The sequence below is a fragment of the Pelodiscus sinensis genome, chromosome 5 (assembly GCF_052426305.1).
Source record: "Pelodiscus sinensis isolate ZL-2025 chromosome 5, ASM5242630v1, whole genome shotgun sequence".
Taxonomy (NCBI): domain Eukaryota; kingdom Metazoa; phylum Chordata; order Testudines; family Trionychidae; genus Pelodiscus; species Pelodiscus sinensis.
Window position 1 is genome coordinate 120,699,527 of NC_143056.1, and position 21,860 is coordinate 120,721,386.

General features: G+C 44.2%; 1 protein-coding gene across 4 annotated transcripts in view; it reads right to left on the reverse strand.

Moving 5' to 3' along the window:
• Nucleotides 1-21,860, reverse strand: part of TSPAN4 (tetraspanin 4) — a 708,227-nt gene that overhangs the window by 578,139 nt on the left and 108,228 nt on the right. For all 4 annotated transcript variants that reach the window (XM_075928231.2, XM_075928235.2, XM_075928234.2 and 1 more), the window contains exon 2: nucleotides 13,484-13,574. In XM_075928231.2, coding sequence (XP_075784346.1) covers nucleotides 13,484-13,574 — 91 coding nt within the window. The remainder of the gene's footprint in view (nucleotides 1-13,483; nucleotides 13,575-21,860) is intronic.

Here is a 21,860-nt window from a genome sequence, read left to right on the forward strand (position 1 = left end):
GCTGTGAAAGTGTTCTTGAAAATGAATATGTGCTGGATCATCATCCAAGACTGCTATGACATGAAATAAATATATGAAAGAGTGAGGGTAAAATAGAAGAGGAGACATATTCTCCCCCCAGGAATTCAGTCACTAATTAACACACTTCTTAGTGTGTATCACCAGTATGGAAGCATGTCTTTTAAAATAGTAGCCAATGCAAGAAGGGGCATACAAACATTTAACATATCTGGCACAAACATTTGCAATGCTGGCTACAAAAATGCCATGCAAATACCTGTCCCACTTTCAAGTGGCATTGTAAATATGAAACAGGCCACATTACTTCCTGCGCTTGTTTGTCTTACTGATACGCTGAACAAGAAGGAGAACCGAATGAACGTATAGGCTCTGAAGTTTCATGTTGTTTTATCAGTGAAGTTATGTAATAAATAAAATTCCACATTTGTAAGTTGTACTTTCATTATAAGAAGCATGCACTATAGTTATAGTGACAATATTTTCTGAACCAAAATTGTGAACATGTTAGCAACACCCCCTGATCCATTAGGCCCTGCCCACCTGTTACATGACAGCCCACCCCTGGAGGTAGTACTTCCAGAGTCAAGATGGACACGTGACCGGAAGTAAAGGGTACTGTGTGACCCCTCTAAAAACTCCTCCCACTGTCCTCTACAAATAGGAATGAGTTGGGGCCCCATAGGACCCCCCCCATGCAACTATACTGTAACTGTATCACTCCAACTTGCATTGCATTAACTCAGGGGGAGAGGCCAGGGATGCCTCTATTTCAGTGGTTCTCAAACGTTTTTTCCCATGAATCACCTGGCTCAATGTAAACCTTTCCACAGACCACCATTTGCTAATGGAAACTCACCGTTAATTACATAATTAAGCCCGAGCATTTTCCTAGTGCTGCAGCTAGTGAGAATGGCAATGTCCCACCCATATTCCATGTGGCTTCTGCTGCGGCTCAGGCAGCAGTTGAAAAGCACCGAGATCGGGGAGTGGCTACTCAGCGCCTTTTGCCTCGGACCTGGCCACCTCTGGCAGCAGCAGCCACTGTAACAAAAAGAAGCCACCGCCTGCATTTGTGGAGAAGGAGGTTGCGCAGCTGGACTGGGGGCCCTGCACACCAGAGTTAGTCCCGTGGGAGAGGGAAGGGGCCCTGCGGTGAGCAGTGGTGGGGCACTGGGTGGCAGAGTGACCAGAAACCGTGCACCACCAGAAGCCCGCCCCAGCTGGCAAAGTTCCAGTGGAACCACCTATGCGCTCTGTGAGGGAGGAGAAGAGTGGTGGAAGGAGGACGCTGTTGCAGCTGCACTGTGCAAGGAACAATGGCAGTGCACGTACTCAGTCACTTCAACCCACAAGCCGGTGTCCCAATTAAGTATTCGGTGTTGTAATAGAAGTCAATATATTTGACTTGGCAGGGGACACTGGGACAGAGTACTTAAAATCAGAACAGTCCCGGAAAATTTGGGACTATAGTATTTGTCTGAGATAAACTGAAAGATACTAATCTTTATCATTTTTACAGTGCACAGATTTGCAATAAAAATATTAAATGAGCACTTTGTATTCTGTGTTGTAATAGAAGTCAATATATTTGAAAATCTAGAGAAACATCCAAAACGTTTAATACATTTCAATTGGTATTCCATTGTTTAACAGTGCAGTTAATCACCATTATTTCTAATCATGATTAATTTTTGAATTAATTGCTTCAGGGAATTGCGATTAATTGACCGCCCTAAATCAAACTGAATAAGGCAAAACCCAAAATTTCCAATAAGCTCTTGGAATGTACTGGGGACAACATTTTGTTTTAGAAACTGGAGGAAGTAACAGGGGTGAGAGAGAGCCATTTTAGACTTGATTCTGGCCAAGAAGGAAGAATTGGTTGTGAATCTGAAACGAAAGGCAGTTTGGATCATGAAATTATATACTTCATGATTCCAAGGAAAGGAAGGGCTGAGACCAGCAAAATAAGAACAATGAACTTTAAAAAAAAACAGACTTCAACAGATTTAGAAAGCACCTAGGTAAGGTCCCATGGGGGGAAAAAATCTGAAGTAAAAAGCAGTGCGCTGGCAGTTTCTCAGAATGACAACATTAAAAGCACAACTGCAAACAATCCTGATGCAACAAAAAGAGAGGAAGAATAGTAAGAGCTCTATTGAGATCTCTTTAGTTATCTGAAAATGTAGCTCTATTGAGAGCTCTTTAGTTATCTGAAAATCAAAAAAGAATCGTACAAAAAGTAGAAACATGGGAGTACAAAAGAGCAGCACAAGGATATAGGGATAAAATCAGAAAGACGACATCACAAACTGATTGCACCTACAGGATGTAAAAGGCATTAAAGAAGAGGTCCATTCAATACCTTTGGCTCAAGAGAAAGACAAAGCAAAGTGCAGGACCTGTATTTAGTGGGGATGGAGAGTGCTGTTCTGCTATGCTGAAGTAACCGATCTAGGGTGATACATCACTTAACAAGCCTTCAGTGTTTTTCGCAGCATTTGAGCAATCAGGGAAGAAACAGAAAATGCATCCATTTTCTCAGTGGTGAGAGAGAAGTTTATATCTATCACCCTGGCACAACTCTTCTCACCCACCCACTTGGGGCAAGGGACTGTGTGGACGAAGATTAGTCAGTGGTTAAGTAGTTGGGCACTGAACAGATATCAGCAGGGTGAAGTTTGGAAAGATACTGAATTTCTTCCTAATGATGTCTTGACAAAGAGATGCAGACTGAAAGCTCACACAAAATATGCACATGTGCTGCCATACAGAAGCATGACTGCACAAAACAAATGTAACCCTTCTGCCAGGTAGCACCAGCTGCAGCCAGGACCAGGTTCAACATCTAGGAGTTCCTCGGCCTTCACCTAACACAGGGCTGGCTCGAGCCCCTACCCAGTGACCTGGGAAATTCGCACAACACATCTGGGCACCTCTGGGAGACCATGCTTCTCCATGCACAAGCACAGAGTGCGGGGGAGGGGAGGAAACCTTTAATAAAAGAAAGAGTGAGAGGTAATTTGACATTTATTTGGGAAAACATCACAAATGGAGTCCATAGGAAGACACCACCAACAGAGATCATAACCAAACCCACAAGTAAACATCCCAGCTCAACTAGGTCCTTTTTCTCTCTGGCTCTCGAGTCCAGCAATGTAAATGTCCCCTTCACATGCCCAACTTTTCTCTGCACCCCACTCAGTCGCTGCCCTTGGTCAGGGCAGACCAGAGTTCAGAGGTGCATCTGCAGAGTTCACCTTCCTTCCTGATTTGCGGGTGGGGGGGGGGAAAGAGTAAAAGGCATCTCACCCACTCCACTGGTCATTCGCCATCCACCTGCTGGCTGCTCTCTGGCACTGTTCTGCTGGCCATTCATTGTCCCTCACTGCCGCCGCTCTGCTGACCACTCCTCATGCCTTCCCATCTCCACCCTGCTGGCTGCTTGTTGCATCTTCTGCTGGCTTGTGGTGGATTTGGCTCTAGACCAAACCTAGTGATTTCAGCTCTTGGTCCAAAGCACAGTCCAGCCACAAGAGATTCCAGGATCCACTGGAGTACATTTACATACAAGAGAGACCCCTTATGGAGCCTTTCTTTAACTCTTATCATTGAAACAGTGGGGAGAAACAGATTGAATCAGTCTTACAGTTCATGCCTGAAGGGCATGCAGCCTGTTGACTCCCTCCTCAGCTTAATCTATAGGGCTCAGAAAGAGCCGCCTCTGTCCATATAAGTATACTTACACTGACAGGGTCTCACCATCTGAGTTAAAGACAGTCTGACTGTTCTGCATTGTGCATTCCAACAATAACTGCAAGCATTGGTGGTTGTATCTTACAATTCCTGCATTTATTGTTAATATGGTTAGTGAGCCCCACAACAGCCAAATTGGCTACAAGGGGCAAAACACCATTCTTACAATCGAATATCTCGCAGGCCTAAGCAACCTGTGTGAAGTGTATTTCCGTAACAACACCCAGGATTCCATAACCACACCCAGCTGGCTGTAATGGAAGCACTGATTCAGACCCTCCTTACACAAAGAAACCAAGAAAATCACACCAGGGCATCATTACCCATTACTAGACAATGGCCAAGTAAGACAAATATAGAATATCAGTTTTTTTGCTGCCCCAGTTTGGGGCGAGCACCCTCACTCAGGCCAGCTTGAGGCATGTTCATATGAAGGCTTCTTTCTTAGCAGCTGTGGAAGCCAACACTGAAGCACAATTGTACAGAAACAGATGTTTGTGGAAAAAAATGAACTTAACTGATCTATGATATTTATATCACACCCCTTTATGACAGGATTCAAGTGCCTTGAAATCATTAATATGCACCTGCGAAGACAATGAGGCGCTATTAACCCCATTTTACAAATGGAGTACTCTTTCTCATGGGCATAGAACATCTGCACAGTGACAATGGATCAATATAGCTGCAGGCCCATAAGTCATTTCAGGGCCTCCTCTGTGACACTGGAGATCATCCAGTTCAGCTTTGCATCCATATTTGGAATAAGGATGTTAAAATGCGGTTAACTGACTAGTCGACAGGCACTTCCGCACTCCTCCTTTGAAATGTACAAGAGCCCCCGCAAAAATCGTGGCATGGCCCCCCTCCCATTAAAAATTGTTGCCCACCCTGATCTAGTAGATGCATCTTCCAGGGTTTGTTCAGATGCAGCTCAACATGGTCCAAAGTCTGCTTGTTGGATCAATATATGCTTGCCTGGAACCATAGATGAGCTCTGGACACTTTGCTTGGCCACATGTGGTCCATAGTGGTTTTCATGATTACAGGCATCACTGGGGTATGTTATTTTTAACCTGACAGATGGGAAATTCTGGGTAATATTCAGAGTTCTTTTGTTGTGGCTGTTCATTGGCAGATAGGCAGTGGTACAACTTTTGATAATACAGAAAGCCACAGCAGAGGTGCTGCTTTTAAAATATGAGGGAGGCACTGAGGCATATTAAAGCCACATGATTTTATCAAGATCACAAAGGAAGTATGTGAAACAAGTATTCCTGAGTAGGGAATTGAACCTGGGTCGTCTGAGTCTTAGGCTAAGACGCTAACCACTGGATGCATGGAGTCCAGATTATACTTCTGTGGAACATTCAGAAGACTTGCTACCAGGACTGTAAAGCGGAGGAAAACAACCATGGAATAATGACCAGTGTACTACATCAGTGGTAAGACCACATCAAGTGGGGCAGCCAGTGCCTGACATTTATTTAACTTGATGCACTAGTGAGCTTTGCTCAGAGCAAGCACAATCCCAATGAAGCTGTGAATGCCTGTGCAATCTATTGTGGGTATTGGAATAGTCAGGCTTGTGCTCACAAAGAACTAAAGGCCCACATCCTCAACCACGGGGAAGGAACCATTAAACCAAGACCACAAAAGAATTCTTGGGACAATAAATGAGAACTGAAAGAGTTCACAAGTTCTGAGTCAGGGAACCTGAAAGAGGACAGAGAGCACAGAACCATGGACAGCATCCACCGTGCTCAGAGACATGCAAGGTCTCTGCGAAAACTACTCCAAAGAACCTGCCAGGGGTGTACGGTGGAGAGTGTGTTTGGATAGTGTGTTACAGCCCTGACAGGGGTTACAAAAGTAAAATTCCATAATGCAGACCAGGCCTTTGTTGTTCACCTCCCAGGAAGCCACACTTGGTTCCAAGTTAGTTTTGACTGATGCACATGCAAATGGCTCTAGTGACAACAGTAACAACCTAACAATTCTGGGGCATCTCAGGGCCAAAGCAGGGATGAATTCAGTCCGACAAGAGATTTAAGACCAAAGATATCTGTGTGGGATTGATGTTGCAGTCCACACAGGAAGTCATACAGGCCAATGTCCCAAAAAAAAAAAAAAAGCCATACAGTTTTAGTCTACAAGGAGTCTCTAACCAGTGGCTGGGTTTACAGTGCTAATTGCTGGTCTTTCAGGCTATTTGTAAACAAAGACATTCTCAGAATGTAATTTGAATGCTCTTTAAAACCGCACTGTGCAGCTAAATGTAATGGGCCAGATCCTCAGATTGTGTAAATTGGTGTTGTTCCACTGAAGCCTGTGGAGCCACACTGATTCAAATCAGCCGAGGAAATGAGAATGCCACAGTTAAGTCCAGGTATTAGTCAGGAAGCCTCTGTTCCAGGTGATATGGTCTATATCAGTATCCTTCTTCCTCATACCCTTGGCCTGTCTTCTCCTGGGATACCCAGGCCTAAACTCATAATCTGCATTGAAATCTGCTTATAAAGTAAATTAGCTGCAGGCAATGGCTATAGCCTGTGAAATTAATATGAGGAAATAAAAAGAAACATCCCTGACATTATGCTGTTGTCTCCTGAAAAGGCAGAATGAACTCTCTGATTCTGTGCAGAGCAGGGGATCTCAGAAGGGGGTTTTATCAGTCACATAGACTGAGCCTCCTTTATTACTTCCTGTAAATAAAACAGTTACATACCTTAAATACAAAACCAAAGCAAATGTAAGTGCCCAGCTAGCTGGCTCTAAGCTATGCATAGTATGGACCGTTACATTTCACCAATCCTATCTTTACAATGATTTCTACATTACATATCACAAAAGAAAAGGAACCAGAAGTTTCCTGAGAGCTCAGAAATCCTAGTTACACAAGAACAGCACGGATATAACATGCAGCCATGGTCTTGATCAGTGTTCCGAATACTTCAAATATACAGCTTAGGTTCTGCCTGGGGCATCTGGAACCAGCTTTCAAGCTGGGTAGCTGTGTCTTCTTTGACTCTGAGCTGATGTTTTAATTCTTTTTAATTAAAGTAATCATTTTCACTCAATGCTGCCTTTGTGACAGATACAGCACCATCATCTGCCATATAATCGGCAAGCTCACTCTCTCGTTGTGGGATATGACAGCCGCTTGCAAGGGCTATCTTCTGTTATTTCCCAATTCATATATTATTTATGTATTCACAATACTAGCAAAGGCAACGAAGGTCTACTGGATCGTGCTCTTATTTCAAATCTTTTAGACTGAAGTTTCTTGACTTTCTAACAGTGCTACTTCTTCATTCTCCTGTTCTCATCTGCTGTGCTGTATTTTCAAAAGGGAAGCTCAAGAGCAGTCTGAACACTGATTGTTCAATCAGTGGGACACAGTCATACCAGGGTACAAAATATACTGGAAGGACAGAACAGGTCGTAGTGGGGAGGGAGTGGCACTATATGTGAAAAAAACGTAGAATCCAATGAAATACAAATCTTAAATGAGCCAAAATGTTCCATAGAATCACTATGGGTAATAATTCCATGCTCTAATAATAAGAATATAGCAGTAGGGATATATTATCGACCACCTGATCAGGACAGTGATAGTGACTATAAAATGCTAAGAGAGATTAGAGAAGCTATCAAAATAAAAAACTCAATAATACTGGGGGATTTCAACTATCCCCATATTAACTAGGTACATGTCACCTCAGGACAGGATGCAGAGATAATATTTCTTGATACCTTAAATGATTGCTTCTTGGAGCAGCTGTTTCTGGAACCCACAATGGGAGAGGCAATTCTTGATTTAGTCCTAAGTGGAGCACAGGATCTGGTCCAAGAGGTAAATATAACTGCACCGGTAGGAAATAGTGACCATAATGTAATAAAATTTAACATTCCTGTGATAGGAAAGCACCTCAGCAACCCAATACTGTGGCATTTAATTTCAGAAAGGGGAACTGCTCAAAAATGAGGAGGTTAGTTAAACAGAAATTAAAAGGTAGAATGACAAAAGTAAAATCCCTGAAAGCTGCATGGAAACTTTTCAAAGACACCATAATAGAGGCCAAACTTAAATGTATATCCCAAATTAAAAAACACGGTAAGAGAACCAAAAAAGTGCCACTGTGGCTTAACAACCAAGTAAAAGAAGCAGTGAGAGATAAAAAGACATATTTTTTAAAATGGAAGTTAAATCCTAGTGAGCAAAATAGAAAGAAACATAAACTCTGTCAAATTAAGTATAAAAATATAATAAGAAAAGCCAAAAAGGAGTTAGAACAGCAGCTAGCCAAAAACATAAAAAGTACAGCAGACTTCTGATAATCCGGCACCTTTTGGACCTAGGTGGTGCCGGATTATCAGATTTGCCGGAGAATCGGGAGGTACGGTACAGCTGCAAGTCTTAACAGCTGGCCAGGACACAATCGCCCTCCCTCTTTGCATCTCCTCCGTGATATAACCTGATCCTCCTCCCGCTCCCCTCCCCTCCCCTCTGTTCCCCTCCCCTTTCCTCTTCCCATCTCTCTCCTCCATGCTGTAACCTGATCCTCCTTCCCCTCCCCTGCTCTCTCCCCTCCCCTCCCCTCCCCTTTGTCCTTTGCTGAAGCAAAATGCTCTTCTCCATACTGTAACATGATCCCACTCCCCCATCCCCCTCCCCCAACCTTACGCTCCCTCTGGTTACAGCCAGCATGTGTGCTGAGTGGCAGGCTTTTTAATCAGCTGGTCAGGAGCTCTTGGCATTTTGATGCCGGATTATCAAGAGTGCCGAACAGTTGGATGCTGGACTATCAGAGTTTTACTGTAATAGCAAAATGTTTTTTAAGTACATCACAAGCAGGATGCCTGCTAAATAATCAGTGGGGCCCTTGGATGATCGAGATGCTACAGGAGCATCTCAAAGATGATAAATCTTCTCATTGGGGAGAAGCGTAATGAATTCTTTGCTTCAGTCTTCACGGCTGAGGATTTTAGGGAGATTCCCAAACATGAGCCATTCTTTTTAGGTGACAAATCTGAGGAATTGTCCCAGATTGAGGTGTCATTAGAGGAGGTTTGGGAACAAATTGATAAGCTTAACAGTAACAAGTCACTGGCACCAGATGGCATTCACCGAAGAGTTCTGAAAGAACTCAAATGGGAAATTGCAGAACTATCAACTGTGGCTTGTAACCTATCCTTTAAATCAGCTGCTATACCTAATGACTGGAAGATAGCTAATATGACACCAGTATTTTAAAAGGGTTCTAGAGACGATTCTGACAATTACAGACCAGTAAGTCTAACGTCAGTACCAGGCAAATTAGTTGAAACTATAGTAAAGAATAAAATGATCAGACACATAGATGAACATAATTTATTGTAGGAAAGTCAACATGGTTTCTGTAAAGGGAAATCATGCCTTACTAGAGTTCTTTGAGCGGGTTGACAAACATGTGGACAAGGGGAACCAGTGGATATAGTGTACTTAGATTTCCAGAAAGCCTTTGATAAGGTCCCTCACCGGAGGCTCTTAAGTAAAGTAAGTTGACATGGGATAAGAGGGAATGTCCTTTCATGGACTGATAACTGGTTAAGAGACAGGAAACAAAGGGTAGGAATAAATGGTAAGTTTTCAGAATGAAGAGAGGTAGCTAGTGGTGGCCTCCCAAGGCTCTGTCCTGGGACAAATCCTATTCAACTTATTTATAAATGATCTGGAGAAAGAGGTAAACAGCGAGGTGGCAAAAGATGCAGATGATACCAAACTACTCTAGATAGTTAAGACCAAAGCAGACTGTGAAGATCTTCAAAAAGATCTCACCAAACTAAGTGATTGGATAACAAAATGGCAAATGAAATTTAACACTGATAAATGTAAAGTAATGCACATTGGAAAATATAATCCCAACTATACATACAATATGATGGGGACTAATTTAGCTACAACTACTTGAGAGAGACCTTGGAATCATTGTGGCTAGTGCTCTGAAAACGTTAGTTTGAATTAACTTTGATAGGCGCTACACTAGCGATCCGCTAGTTTGAACTTAATTCGAACTAGCGGAGCGCTTAATTCGAACTAGGTAAACCTCATTCCACGAGGACTAATGCCTAGTTCGAATTAAGAGCTGTGTAGCCACTTAATTCGAACTAGTGGGAGGCTAGCCCTCCCCAGCTTTCCCTGGTGGCCACTCTGGCCAACACCAGGGAAACTCGTCTGCCCCCCTCCCGGCCCTGGAGCCCTTAAAGGGGCACGGGTTGGCTACGGTGCCCGTGCCAGCACCCAGCCAGCAGACCCTGCACTTGGCACAGCTCGAGCCAACCACCCGCTGCCACCCAGTCCTCTGCCTCTTCCCAGGACCAGGCTGGTGGCTCCCGGGAGCCTGCCTGGGTCCGCAAGAGGTGGGCGCCCGCCTGGTCTAGTGCGGATATCGTGGACCTCATCCACGACCTCCGCACTAGGCACAGGAAAGTGGCCGTCTAGGGCAGGATAGCTGCCAGCCTGGCCACCCAGGAGCAGATGTGCATGAAAATCAAGGTGGTCCACTGAGACCTATGACCCTGAGCCCTGAGCTTAGAATGGCCGTCCTGGGTCAGACCAAAGGTCCATCTAGCCCAGTAGCCTGTCTGTTGACAGCGGCCAACACTAGGTACCCTGGAAGGGATGGACCGAAGACAATGACCAAGCCATTTGTCTCGTGCCATCCATCTCCACCCTTCCACAAACAGAGGCCAGGGACACCATTCCTACCCCTTGGCTAATACCACTCCATGTACCCAACCTCCATGAATTTATCTAACTTCTCTTTAAACTCTGTTAAAGTTCTAGCCTTCACAGCCTCCTGCAGCAAGGAGTTCCACAGGTTGACTCTTTGCTTTGTGAAGAAGAACTTTCTGTTACTAGTTTGAAGCTTGCTACCCATTCATTTCATTTGGTGTCCTCTAGTCCTTCTATTATGGGAAATAATGAAGAACTTTTCTTTATGCACCCTCTCTACACCACTCATGTTTTTATAGACCTCTATCATATCCCCCCTCCGTCTCCTCTTTTCTAAGCTGAAAAGTCCCAGTCTCTTTAGCCTCTCTTCATATGGGACCTGTTTCAAACCCGTGATCATTTTAGTTGCCCTCCCCTCTCCCACCCTCTCTCTTCCCCTCTCCCACCTCCTTTTCCCAGTCTCCACCAGCTTTGTTCAATAAAGAGAGTTTCTATTTTTTAACACACGTGTCCTTTATTTTGAACATCAGGAAGGGGGGCTAGGGAGGGGTAAGTGGAAGGAGGTGAGGGAGGAATGGGGTATGAGCCCCCGATGGGGAGGACTGAGCTGGCTCTGCGGGCTCCTCGGGGTGGAAGCTCTCCTGAAGCCCCTCGATTGACCCCCCCTCCGGATGGCAGCCTGCAGCAAGTGCAGCCGGGCTGATGGCCGAGTGCTGTGATGTGCCGTGTGTGGGCACTCAGGGCACTCCAAGCCATGACTGCTTTGCAAGTGGGTCACCCCTGAGAACTGTCTGTCCGGGGTGGGGGTCGGGACCCTTTAAGCACAGCCCTCAGCTAGCCTGAGACAGCAGTTCCACGCTCTAAGTCCTAACCTGATGCCCTGCCGGCACTGCTTCCGGCCATCCTTAACCTCGGTTCAGGGTCCACTCGCATGGACATGCTAGTTCGAATTAGCAAAACGCTAATTCGAACTAGTTTTTAAGTCTAGATGCGCTAATTTGAATTAGCTTAGTTCAAATTAACTAATTCGAACTAAGTTAGTTCGAATTAGTGCTGTAGTGTAGACATACCCCCACTCAGTATGCAGCAGCAGTCAAAAAAGCAAACAGAATGTAAGGAATCATTAAAAAAGGGATAGAGAATAAGACAGAGAATATATTATTGCCTCTATATAAAACCATGGTACTCCCACATCTTGAATACTGCATACAGATGCAGTTGCTTCATCTCAAAAAAGATATATTGGCATTGGAAAAGGTTCAGCAAAGGGCAACAAAAATGATTAGGGGTTTAGAACGGGTCCCATATGAAAAGAGATTAAAAAGACTTGGACTTTTCAGCTCAGAAAAGAGGAGACTAAAGGGGGATATGATAAAGGTCTATATAATCGTGACTGGTATTGAAAAAGTGAATAAGAAAAAGTTATTTACTTATTCCCACAATATAAGAACTAGGGGTCACCAAATGAAATTAATAGGCAGGAGGTTTAAAACACACAAAAGGAAGTTTTTCTTCACGCAGTGCACAGTCAACCTGTGGAACTCCTTTCCAGAGGAGGTTGTGAAAACTAGGACTTTAACCAGGTTCAAAAAAGTTCTAAATAAATTCATGGTGGTTAGGTCCATCAATGGCTATTAGCCAGGATGGGTAGGAATGGTGTCCCTAGCCTCTGTTTGTCTGGAAATGGGTGAGGGGGGTGGAGGGGGGGGAATCACGCGATGATTACCTATTATGTTCAATCCCTCTGGGCCATCTGGCCACTAAACACATTCCAGGGCTCCAGAACCACCACTCTCCCCATATGTGCCCAACACACAGACACACACTTTAAATGCATTGCACTCTTCAAATTAGGGACATGAAAGGTTAACCGGTAACCCCGTTACCCAGTAAGCATCACCCTAAATGGGTAATGCTTACCGGTTCCAGTTAATCAGTAACCCAGAGCAGCCTCTGTCCACAGGGAGCCAAACTGGAGTGGTCCTCAGCCCGGGATCCTGTTTAGTTGGTTAACCAGTTAAATGCTAGGCAAACCTAACATTTAACCAATCAACTGATTAACCAGGATTTTACAGCCCTGCTCTAAATTGGAAGGACAGATCCGATGTAGGCATCTAATTTTGTGGATAAGAGAAGCACTGTTGCAAATTCTTATTACACCATACTTTGAAAAGGTTTTCAAGCACCACGATCAGGTGAACGTGTTCTATTGATTTATTGATGAGGGAAAGCAGAAGATTCACAGCCGAGTCAATGGAAAGTTTCTACTGCAACTGTAGGGGAAAGAATTTCTTCTAGTATTTTTAGTTCAGATTTTCAAAAGGGACTGAATTAGGTACCCAACCTCTATTGAATTGTCTAGTTCCTATAGATGCCTTTGACTATCCTAGCCATGAATTTCATAAGCATTACTAGAACCACGCAAATTACAGATCCAAAAGATCTAGCAAAGCATCTAACCTTCCCATCTGCTAGTGCGGGACAGTTACCCTACAACACATTGCAGAGTGCTTGATTCAGCCCATTTTCAAATCATCTACAGGCATCATCTCTCACCGCAGGTTTCTGATCCCTCTGATCCCCACTCTCCCCACCAATGTTTTCTTCTCCTTCATGATTCAAATGAAATGCATCTCAATTAAGGACAAAAGACATGACTCAAGGTGAAAGATATACCAAATGCTGGATTCTTTTAGAAAGGGAACGATCTAACACGCACCCACTGAATAGGCCTCAATATAAAGCATGGTTATGGTCAGAAGGCAATGCTGCTTGGACAGTCCGGGCATCGTGCTGAGCTTCCACTGCTCACATTCAGAAAAAAAAAAATATAACCATTGAGTTTGGCACTGGCAAATTCAACGAGCCATTTTTCATGTAGAAATGAACTGCTGCAATATAATCGGAATAGCCAAGAGGGGATTTTCACAAGGGGGCTCTCTGCATCCTGCAGCCTCATCAAAAAGGGTTCAAAGTGCAGAAACTTACCCTGGCTGGCAGTTGTGCTGATGACACACAAGCTGGAGAAGAATGCAGGTTTGATCTCCTACGGCAATAATGGACTTTCAGGGTGGTCACTCTAAAACAAACAAATATATCCATCAGTACGCTAAACAGACGAGGATTCAGAAGACACTTCAGGAATGCAGGAAGTACAAGACAGAAGATTTCTTTTCAGTCCAGTCACTTCTTGAACCCTAACACCAGCGCTTAATCTGTCCTGAAAGAGGTGCTGTGGTTCGAACAGTTTCTTTACTTACCTCAGAGGTGCTGGGGCTATGAACTGCCAAACTTAGAAGTGCTAGGGCTTAGCTCCAGCATAAATTAAACACTGTCTGGCATGCTACCCCAGAGCACCTAGCCCTCATCTTTGCTCCTACACACATATTGGTACAAGTTTGGTCCCAAAATAAGTTAGCGAGTGCAAAAATTCATATTGTAAAAGTCATCCTAGAGTGACCAGAGAAGTGGACCTTCCTGGTTCCTTCCCATCTCATTATCAGACAAGGGAAGATCTCCTTGTCGAAGCACATTTGGACATAAAGTATGGAAACTGCAGTGACAATGTGAAGGTGGGAGGGATGTGGGAGCAGCAGGAACTCCAGCCAGACGTCACCCCCTGAATGACTGAAGTGGTAAATGAGGTTTGCTGCTACAAGCTGCTATTGTTCCCCGTGAATGGTACAGAGGAACCCCAGCAAGAGGAATCCACATGTGTTAATATGTCCCATGCAGAGGATAATCATGGCCAGAAGCAGTAATAATTTCAAGTTTTTCTAAAACCTATTATCTGAGTTGTTCAGATGGTTTTATAAACTGAAGCCTGTGAAGTGGGAAAAAGGCTCTGTTGTAATCGGTTCACCTCTTTGCAAAATACAGAGGATATCTTCTGTATGGAACATGGTAGCTACTGTACCACAATCCAGCACCATTTAAGGAAGGAAGGACAGAACTACCCTGACAAAAATCACCTACATAGCTCATCAACGATAGAGTTCTGTCTATTGTAGCAACAATGGAAGCCGTACTGTAGACAGAACTCGCTACCAGTACCCAGCCTCCAAAGGTGGTGAATACTTGTTTGCCAACATAGATGTGTCCCTACCAACAAAGTTCACTGTATTCATATGGACATGCAAAGGGATATTAGTTAAGCACAACCCTATTATCCTAGCCATACGAGTTAACATGACTCTTCCTAAGAAAGTGCCACAGCATCTTCATTCACTACCAGCTGTCAATAGCTTGGCTTAACACCTCATTTGAAAGATACTTGATTTGCAAGCCACTCTCACAGTTCAGGGAAACTGCACTTTTATTCTTCCTTGGAGATCTGCAAGGGCACCCACAGTCTGGCACCCAGCTGCCAGCTGTTGCCTCTCTTGGATGGAGACCTGCTTCCTCTGCCTTCTGACCAGAGTATTTCCAAGCTGCAGAGTTTCTTGATCTCTGCTATATTATCCCCAGCAGAGACAGGCTGCCCAAGCAGAGCCTGCTTGTTTTGTCCTTAGAGATGGCTAACAGAGGTAACGGTTAGAGTTATAAAGGTACCACTGCACGCCCCGTGCAAGCCGACTTTATTCTCAGAGTAAAAAGCATTATGATTAGCAGTGCCAACTTCAACCCTATCATGGATTCCAACAAGCACAGTCTGTCAAATTGGTGATTCCTTGTGGTTACCAGTTCATCCCAGCGCCTGCTCAGTACAAGCACCAGGCCTCCCAATCCCACCCTAATGATTGGAACCCTCTAGGGACCAGGAGCCCTGTCCATTTACTGGATCATGAGGAAGAGTCTGAGAACATTTAAACCAAGCTATTTATCCAAAACCCTTTACTGGTCTCATAGTTCCCGCATAATCCATACCTCTCCAGGGAGGTGGCTTCAAAGGGTTGATAACCAAGGAGGTTCATTAGTATCTCCCTTTCCCTAGCAGAAAAAAACCAGGACTATGTAGCACTTTAAAGACTAACAAGATGGTTCATCACCTAATAAACCATCTTGTTAGTCTTTAAAGTGCTACATAGTCCTGTTTTTTGTTTCAGCTAGACCAGACTAACACGGCTACATTTCTATTACTATCCTAGCAGAGAAAGTTCACATGGTGCCCAAAGAACACATACACAATTGTGTTTTAGTGCTATGTACTCAAAAGGTTTTAACCTCAACTTGATAAGGTTTAACTGACTTCAGTAAACTTTAGCTTCCTTTCATAAGGTTTGTTCAGGACATGGGTCACTCTGCCACCACCAGTCAGACTGGTTTACCATACTTGAGCTCACATTTCAGCTAGGGGCTCCAGGTGCTGAATGCTCCAAATGCAGCCAAAAGGAAAGCAGGCAGGCAACACAACTGAGATCCTTGCTAGTTGAAGGAATGTTGCTCTCTGACATTTCACTGGCACACAAAGCTACCTGGCCCAGAGGAGAATCAGTAATACTTTCCACCGAGGTTGCTTTATTTTTAAACTGAATATTAATTCAGTTGATACCAAGTGTTTCTTGAGCAGATATAGCTGTCTGACAGTCTATAAAAATCCTTAAAAGAAAAAAATATGTACAATGACAAACAGCAGGAGTGGCAACACCTTTTAAGGAAGAAGGGAGCTGAAAACCAATCCCTAGTTTTAAGCATGCGTGAGTCATAACAGAGTCCTCCACTAAACACAAATTTCCCACTGGCCTGGGAAGGAATAAGTTAGGTGCCTGTGCGAGGAGGACTAAAAAGGTTCCCTCTTTTCTCAGCATTCGAGATTGCTGGAATAAGTCAGCTGACATTTTGTGCCTTTGGATTCACATGGATATGGCTGGATATGCATTGTCAAGGCTTAGCACTGAAGTTTGTATCTCTGATCTTTGGGGGGATCTCTGGAGAACATGTGTGCTCATCACTTTTACTCTCCCAAGCAGGCAGTGGAACAAGTGGAGCTACATAGTGGTTTAGAGAGCTGTCTATTCTTCCTCTTGACCAGAAGCATATTGGAAATACATCTCCTAAGGCAAGTGCAGTGTCACAGGAATCATGGATGAAGTACTCTCTGCTTTCCTTCCCCTTGCTTTTATTTATTAATTAAAAACAAACAGAAGACACAGGAATGCCATCACTCTGCCCCCCTCACCCTGAATGGTAACAAACCTATGATTGATCTCTCAGGAAATCAGCTCTCACACATTGTGCCTAACTCCCCCATCATACAGGTATAAATCAGAATTAACATCACTGAAGTCCAGAGTAAACTGCTCAGAAGACTTGAAATAATCTAGTTATGGAAAAAATCTGTTGTGAGATCTTGAATAACACTCTTTGTAATCCATACACCTAGGGGGTGTGGTTCACTGTCCCCATGTAGTGGCACATCAGCTATGTCTAGACTGCTGAGAAAAGTCGGAAAAGGATATGCACATTGTAAAACACAATGTGCGTATCTTTTTCTGCTTTTTTCTGAAAGAGGCTTCTCCAAAATTTTGCCCATCTACATGGGGCCAAATTTTAGGAAAAAATCCTTTTTCAGAACATCCCTTATTCCTCTCACTGAGAGGAATACAGGGATGCTGAAAGAACACATCCACTTTTTTGGAAACTGTCCCAAAAAGCGGACGTGATCCTTGGACACAGTAGAGCTTTTCCAGGATACCTCCGTTATCCCAAAAAAGCTCTTCAGTCTAGACATAGCCTTTGACCACTTACAGTGAGAGTTCAGAATGAATGAGCTCTTCAGCCTAAGCTGAAAGTCAGGTGGCTGAAGGCTTCTACACTAAGCTCCACAGGTCCCAGGTTCAAATCTGCCTGCATGTAGTCAGTGGCGGCCCATCAATACAGGCAAACTAGACGGTGGCCTAGGGCACCAAGATAAACGACCATTGAGGGCTCTTGGACTTTTGTCGACAAAACTATACCTGCGTCTACACTACTGTCAAGTTCTATCGACATAACGCCGACAGAACTCGGCAGTTTTGTTGACGGCAGTAAACCTCATTCTATGAGGAATAATGCCTTTTGGCGACAGAGTTCTGTCGACAGAAGGCGTTATTGCATCTACACAGTCCTTTGCGTCTACACTCTCATGTCAACCCAAAGTGGCTTGCTTTGTCGACAGAACTGGCTGTAGTTTAGACACTCTTTGTCAACAGAAGCTTTGTCGATAGTATGTCGACAAAGCCTGTTGACAAAAGCCTGTAGTCTAGACTTACCCAATACCTCAGACTATTACTACAGAGTTTCTCTCATAACCCATTAATACCATGTATCTTATTTGAAAGAGCAAAGTTGTGTTTTGTTTTGTGTTATTTTCCAGTGATTCTGGACTCTTTAAAACGTTTCCTGTTCTTCTGCTGGTGTGCTGCAGATAGTCGCACTCCAGTGCACTCCAGTCACTCTAATGGAAAATCACTGACAATTCCAAACTCTTTAGCAGATTTCTTCTGGTTCACTTCACAGTTATTTAGCCTATTCACTGACATGGTCTTGCGAGAGAATTGCATCCTGGAATGAGATAGCAAATTGAGCACTGGCGCCTTAATTCAAAATGGCTGATTACAGACATGTCACTAACAGATCAGTTCTCTAGAACCAGGACACCTTGAACTAAAAAGATGGATAGTAGAAATCCCTTTCTCCCCACCCCCTTCTTCCAAAACTTTGGTTGTCAGAACCTGCATTCTGTTTCTCTCTGAGGAATCTGGTTCCCACCTGCAATACAGTTCACATTTCCCAACAATATCCATTGTTTGTTGCTGCCTGCTGGAATAGTTAAAAGCTGAGAGTTCGAAAATAGAGGCACAGAATCATAGAAATGTAGGACTGGAAGAGACTATGAGAAGGAATCAAGTCCAGCCCCATGCACTGTAGCCAAACCACACCTACACAATCCTATTTGTCAAGCCTGCTTTTAAAAGCTTCCAACAATGGGGATTTCATAACCTTCCTTGGAAGTCTATTCCAGAGTCTATTCTTGTAGTTAGAATGTTTTTCCTAGTATCTAACCTAAATCTCCCCTGCTGCCAACCCTGCCAGTATCATGTAAGACACAAGAGGTAATTGTCCTGCTCTACTTGATGCTGGAGTACTGTGCCCTATTTTGAGTGTCACATCTTAGGAAAGAGGTGAACAAATCTTACCATCAGTGTGTATGGGAAAAATTGATAACCATCTTCTTTGTTAAACTATTTAATGCGTTTGAAAACTTACCAGTTCCCCCCAAGTCCTCTTTTCTCAAGACTAAACATGCCCAGGTTTTTTAGTATGGCCTCATAGACATTTTTTTCTAAATCTTTTATCATTTTCATTGCTCTCCTCTAGACTCATTCCAATTTGTTCACCTCTTTCCTGAGATGTGACACCCAAAATTGGGCACAGTACTCCAGCTTCAAGTAGAGCAGGACAATTACCTCTTGTGTCTTACATGACACTGCTCTTAATAAACCCCAAAACAGGAGCATTTTGTGCAGCTGCATCACATTGTTGATTCCCATTCAATTTGTGCTCCATTACAACCCTTTCCAGCCGTGCTGCCACCTAGCCAATTATTCCCCATTTAATAGCTGTGCCCTAGACTTTCTCCTCCTGAGTGAAGTGCTTTGCACTTAGCTAAAATTGCATAATGTTGTGCAAGAAACTCTGGCAATGTAACCTGACCTTGACCAGAAAATAACTCCACCCATCCTGCTATGACAACTCTGGGCTTCTCATGAAAACATACAGTAAGCTGCACCCACTGGGGTGGGGACTCTGGTGCAGTAATACATTTCTGAGTGGGATGAGATCACCTAATGCATTTAGTTGTGACCCTGGCAGGATGGGAAAGGCTGGAATGCTAACCTACTGCTTCACTGAGCCTCTCTTGGAAGAAGCCATTGGAAAAAGTAATGTTCCTTTCCAAAATGTGACACACACACATTTACCAAGCTTCTATTACCCCAAAGAGAAGGTCTACCAAGAGAGATCATTGGAAAAGGCCCCACTCCTCTCAAGCCAGCTGGTGAATGGAATTAAGTCCCACATGTGCTCACACACACACACACACACACACACACACACACACAAATAAATGATGGTCCTCTTACCCCCAGATCAGACACAGCCTTAGAAAGTTGCAAGAGACAATGTTCAGTTTGCCTCTCACTTTCCTGCCATCACAACAGAGGCATAGAGAGGGTGTTATGCACCCGGGGCAAAGGCAAAATTCCACCCCCCGCCATGTGGCGGGACCCTGAACCTGGTACATGGCTGAGCCCAACCCTGGGAGGAGGGAGGGAGCCTGTACCACGTCTTCCTCCGCCCATTACAGTGAGTGCAGGCCCCCGCCTGCACTAACCCACTGGCGGAGATGGAATATGGTCAGGCTGCGGGTGGAAAGGCAGGGAGGAGGGACTAGCTGGAAGTGGCAGGCAGAGGAGGAGCAGGCGAGTTGAGGGATGACAGGCAGAGCACGGGGGACTAAATAGATGCCCCCCTAACAGGTGGCCAGGGGCAACTGCCCTCCCCCGCCCCCGTCACTACACCACTGCACCACAATCATCTTTGTAAATCTGCACCTAATGTGCTGCCTGAACAGGTTTTTAACTAGCACAACTGGGCAGATCAGTCATCTCACCCCGTGTCTCCGCAATGTTCATTGCCCAGATCATAAGCACACAGAGCCACACAACAGAAAGTCCATTCTGGGAGGGCCTGTTGAACGTGGAGTTTAGAGGAAAATAAAAGTAGATTTGCTACCACGAGATTTTTTTTTAAGGAAACAAGCTACACTGATTTTTTTAAAGGGACATTTTGCTTGTTGACTGATTGTTTTTCAAGTGGGAATTCAAGTGGTTCCAGCCTGTTTATTTCAAATCATTTTCTTTCAATTCACATTGAATGCTACAAAACATTACCTTGCCCTAACAGAAGGTTAAGGCTTGCAACACTTCACTGCCTGACAAACCTGCCCCATCAATAGGTGCTATAGCTTGTCTAGCTCCCATTGACATCATAAATAGCTTGTCTAGCTCCCATTGACATCTGCTTCTGCTTCAGCACTTGAAATGTTCTCTTTGGGTTCTCCCATCTTCAGCATAGATGCTCCTTCATCTTGTACCTATTCCAACACTTCCCGAACACTCTGCCTTTCACATCCCATCTTCGCCTGCGGAAACTGCCTGATTCCATCACCTTCCCCTCAACAATGTCTCCAAAGGACATGGAACTGTACTTGAACTTCAGACTAGCGGTGTTAAATAGCAATTAGTAAGCTAAACAAGTAGTCAATGGACTTTCCATCAACTACTCAATTAGTCAATAAGGGGGTTCTCTGCAGCTCTTGCTACATTTAAGAAGCAGCAGCTCTTAATACATTTAAGAAGCAGGGGCACAGCATCTGGGACCCAGCGCAAGTCAGGACTACTCAGTCCCAGCTCTCACCAAGTCCCCTGCTGCACCTTTGCCTTTTCTGCCCCCGCACAGAGATGGTGCTGTGGGGAACCAACTTCTAAGCCAGCTCCCCGCCCGCCTGCCAGCACTGGCTCTTGTTCTCCCCCCGCCTTGCTGCTTCTGATACAGAGGCAGCAAGGTGGGGACGGGGAGTGATTCAGAGACTCATAGACTTTAAGGTCAGAAGGGACCATTATGATCATCTAGTCTGACCCCCTGCAGGCCACAGAATCTCACCCACCCACTCCTTAGTTGAGTAGTGACTTGAGTACCTGATAAGCCTAGGCTTATCAGGTAGTTGACTACTCGACTAGTTTTCTACATCTCTACTTCAGACCAGGGTGTATAAAATAATTGATTTAAAAAAAATCAAAGACTGAAAAAAATGGCTTTTTAAAAAATTTTAAATCAATAAAATACCAAAATGTCTCATTTAATCATAACAGTTACAATTAAATCTTATCTACACTCTCATAAAAAGGAATTAATTACTCTCATCTGTCCAGCCTAAAAACCAGCTCTTCTTGAAAGTTCTGGGTCTTCCATGTCTGTTTCTCATCAGACTAACAATGTGCAAAGACAGAAACAGTCTGGCTAGAACTGTTTTTGTTCTATGCTTATGTAGTGGTGGACCTGGAGCAACCACAGAAGAGGAGTTAGTTAAGACACTGTCTGAAGACAGAAAAGCAAGATACAGGCAGTCCCCGGGTTACGTACAAGATAGGGACTTGTAGGTTTGTTCTTAAGTTGAATTTGTATGTAAGTCGGAAATAGTACATATTGTAGGGGAAACTCTAGCCAAACATTTTTCCAGAGCTCAGTTTTATTCTCCCGCACCTCACTTCCCTCAGTCCTTTATTCTCAAGCTGAGGTGTCTGCTGAGAAAAGCTGCTCTGTATCTCCCTCATCTGCTGGGGAGGAGGGCGCTAGCTTCGCGTCTCCCTGGTCTGCTGGGGGG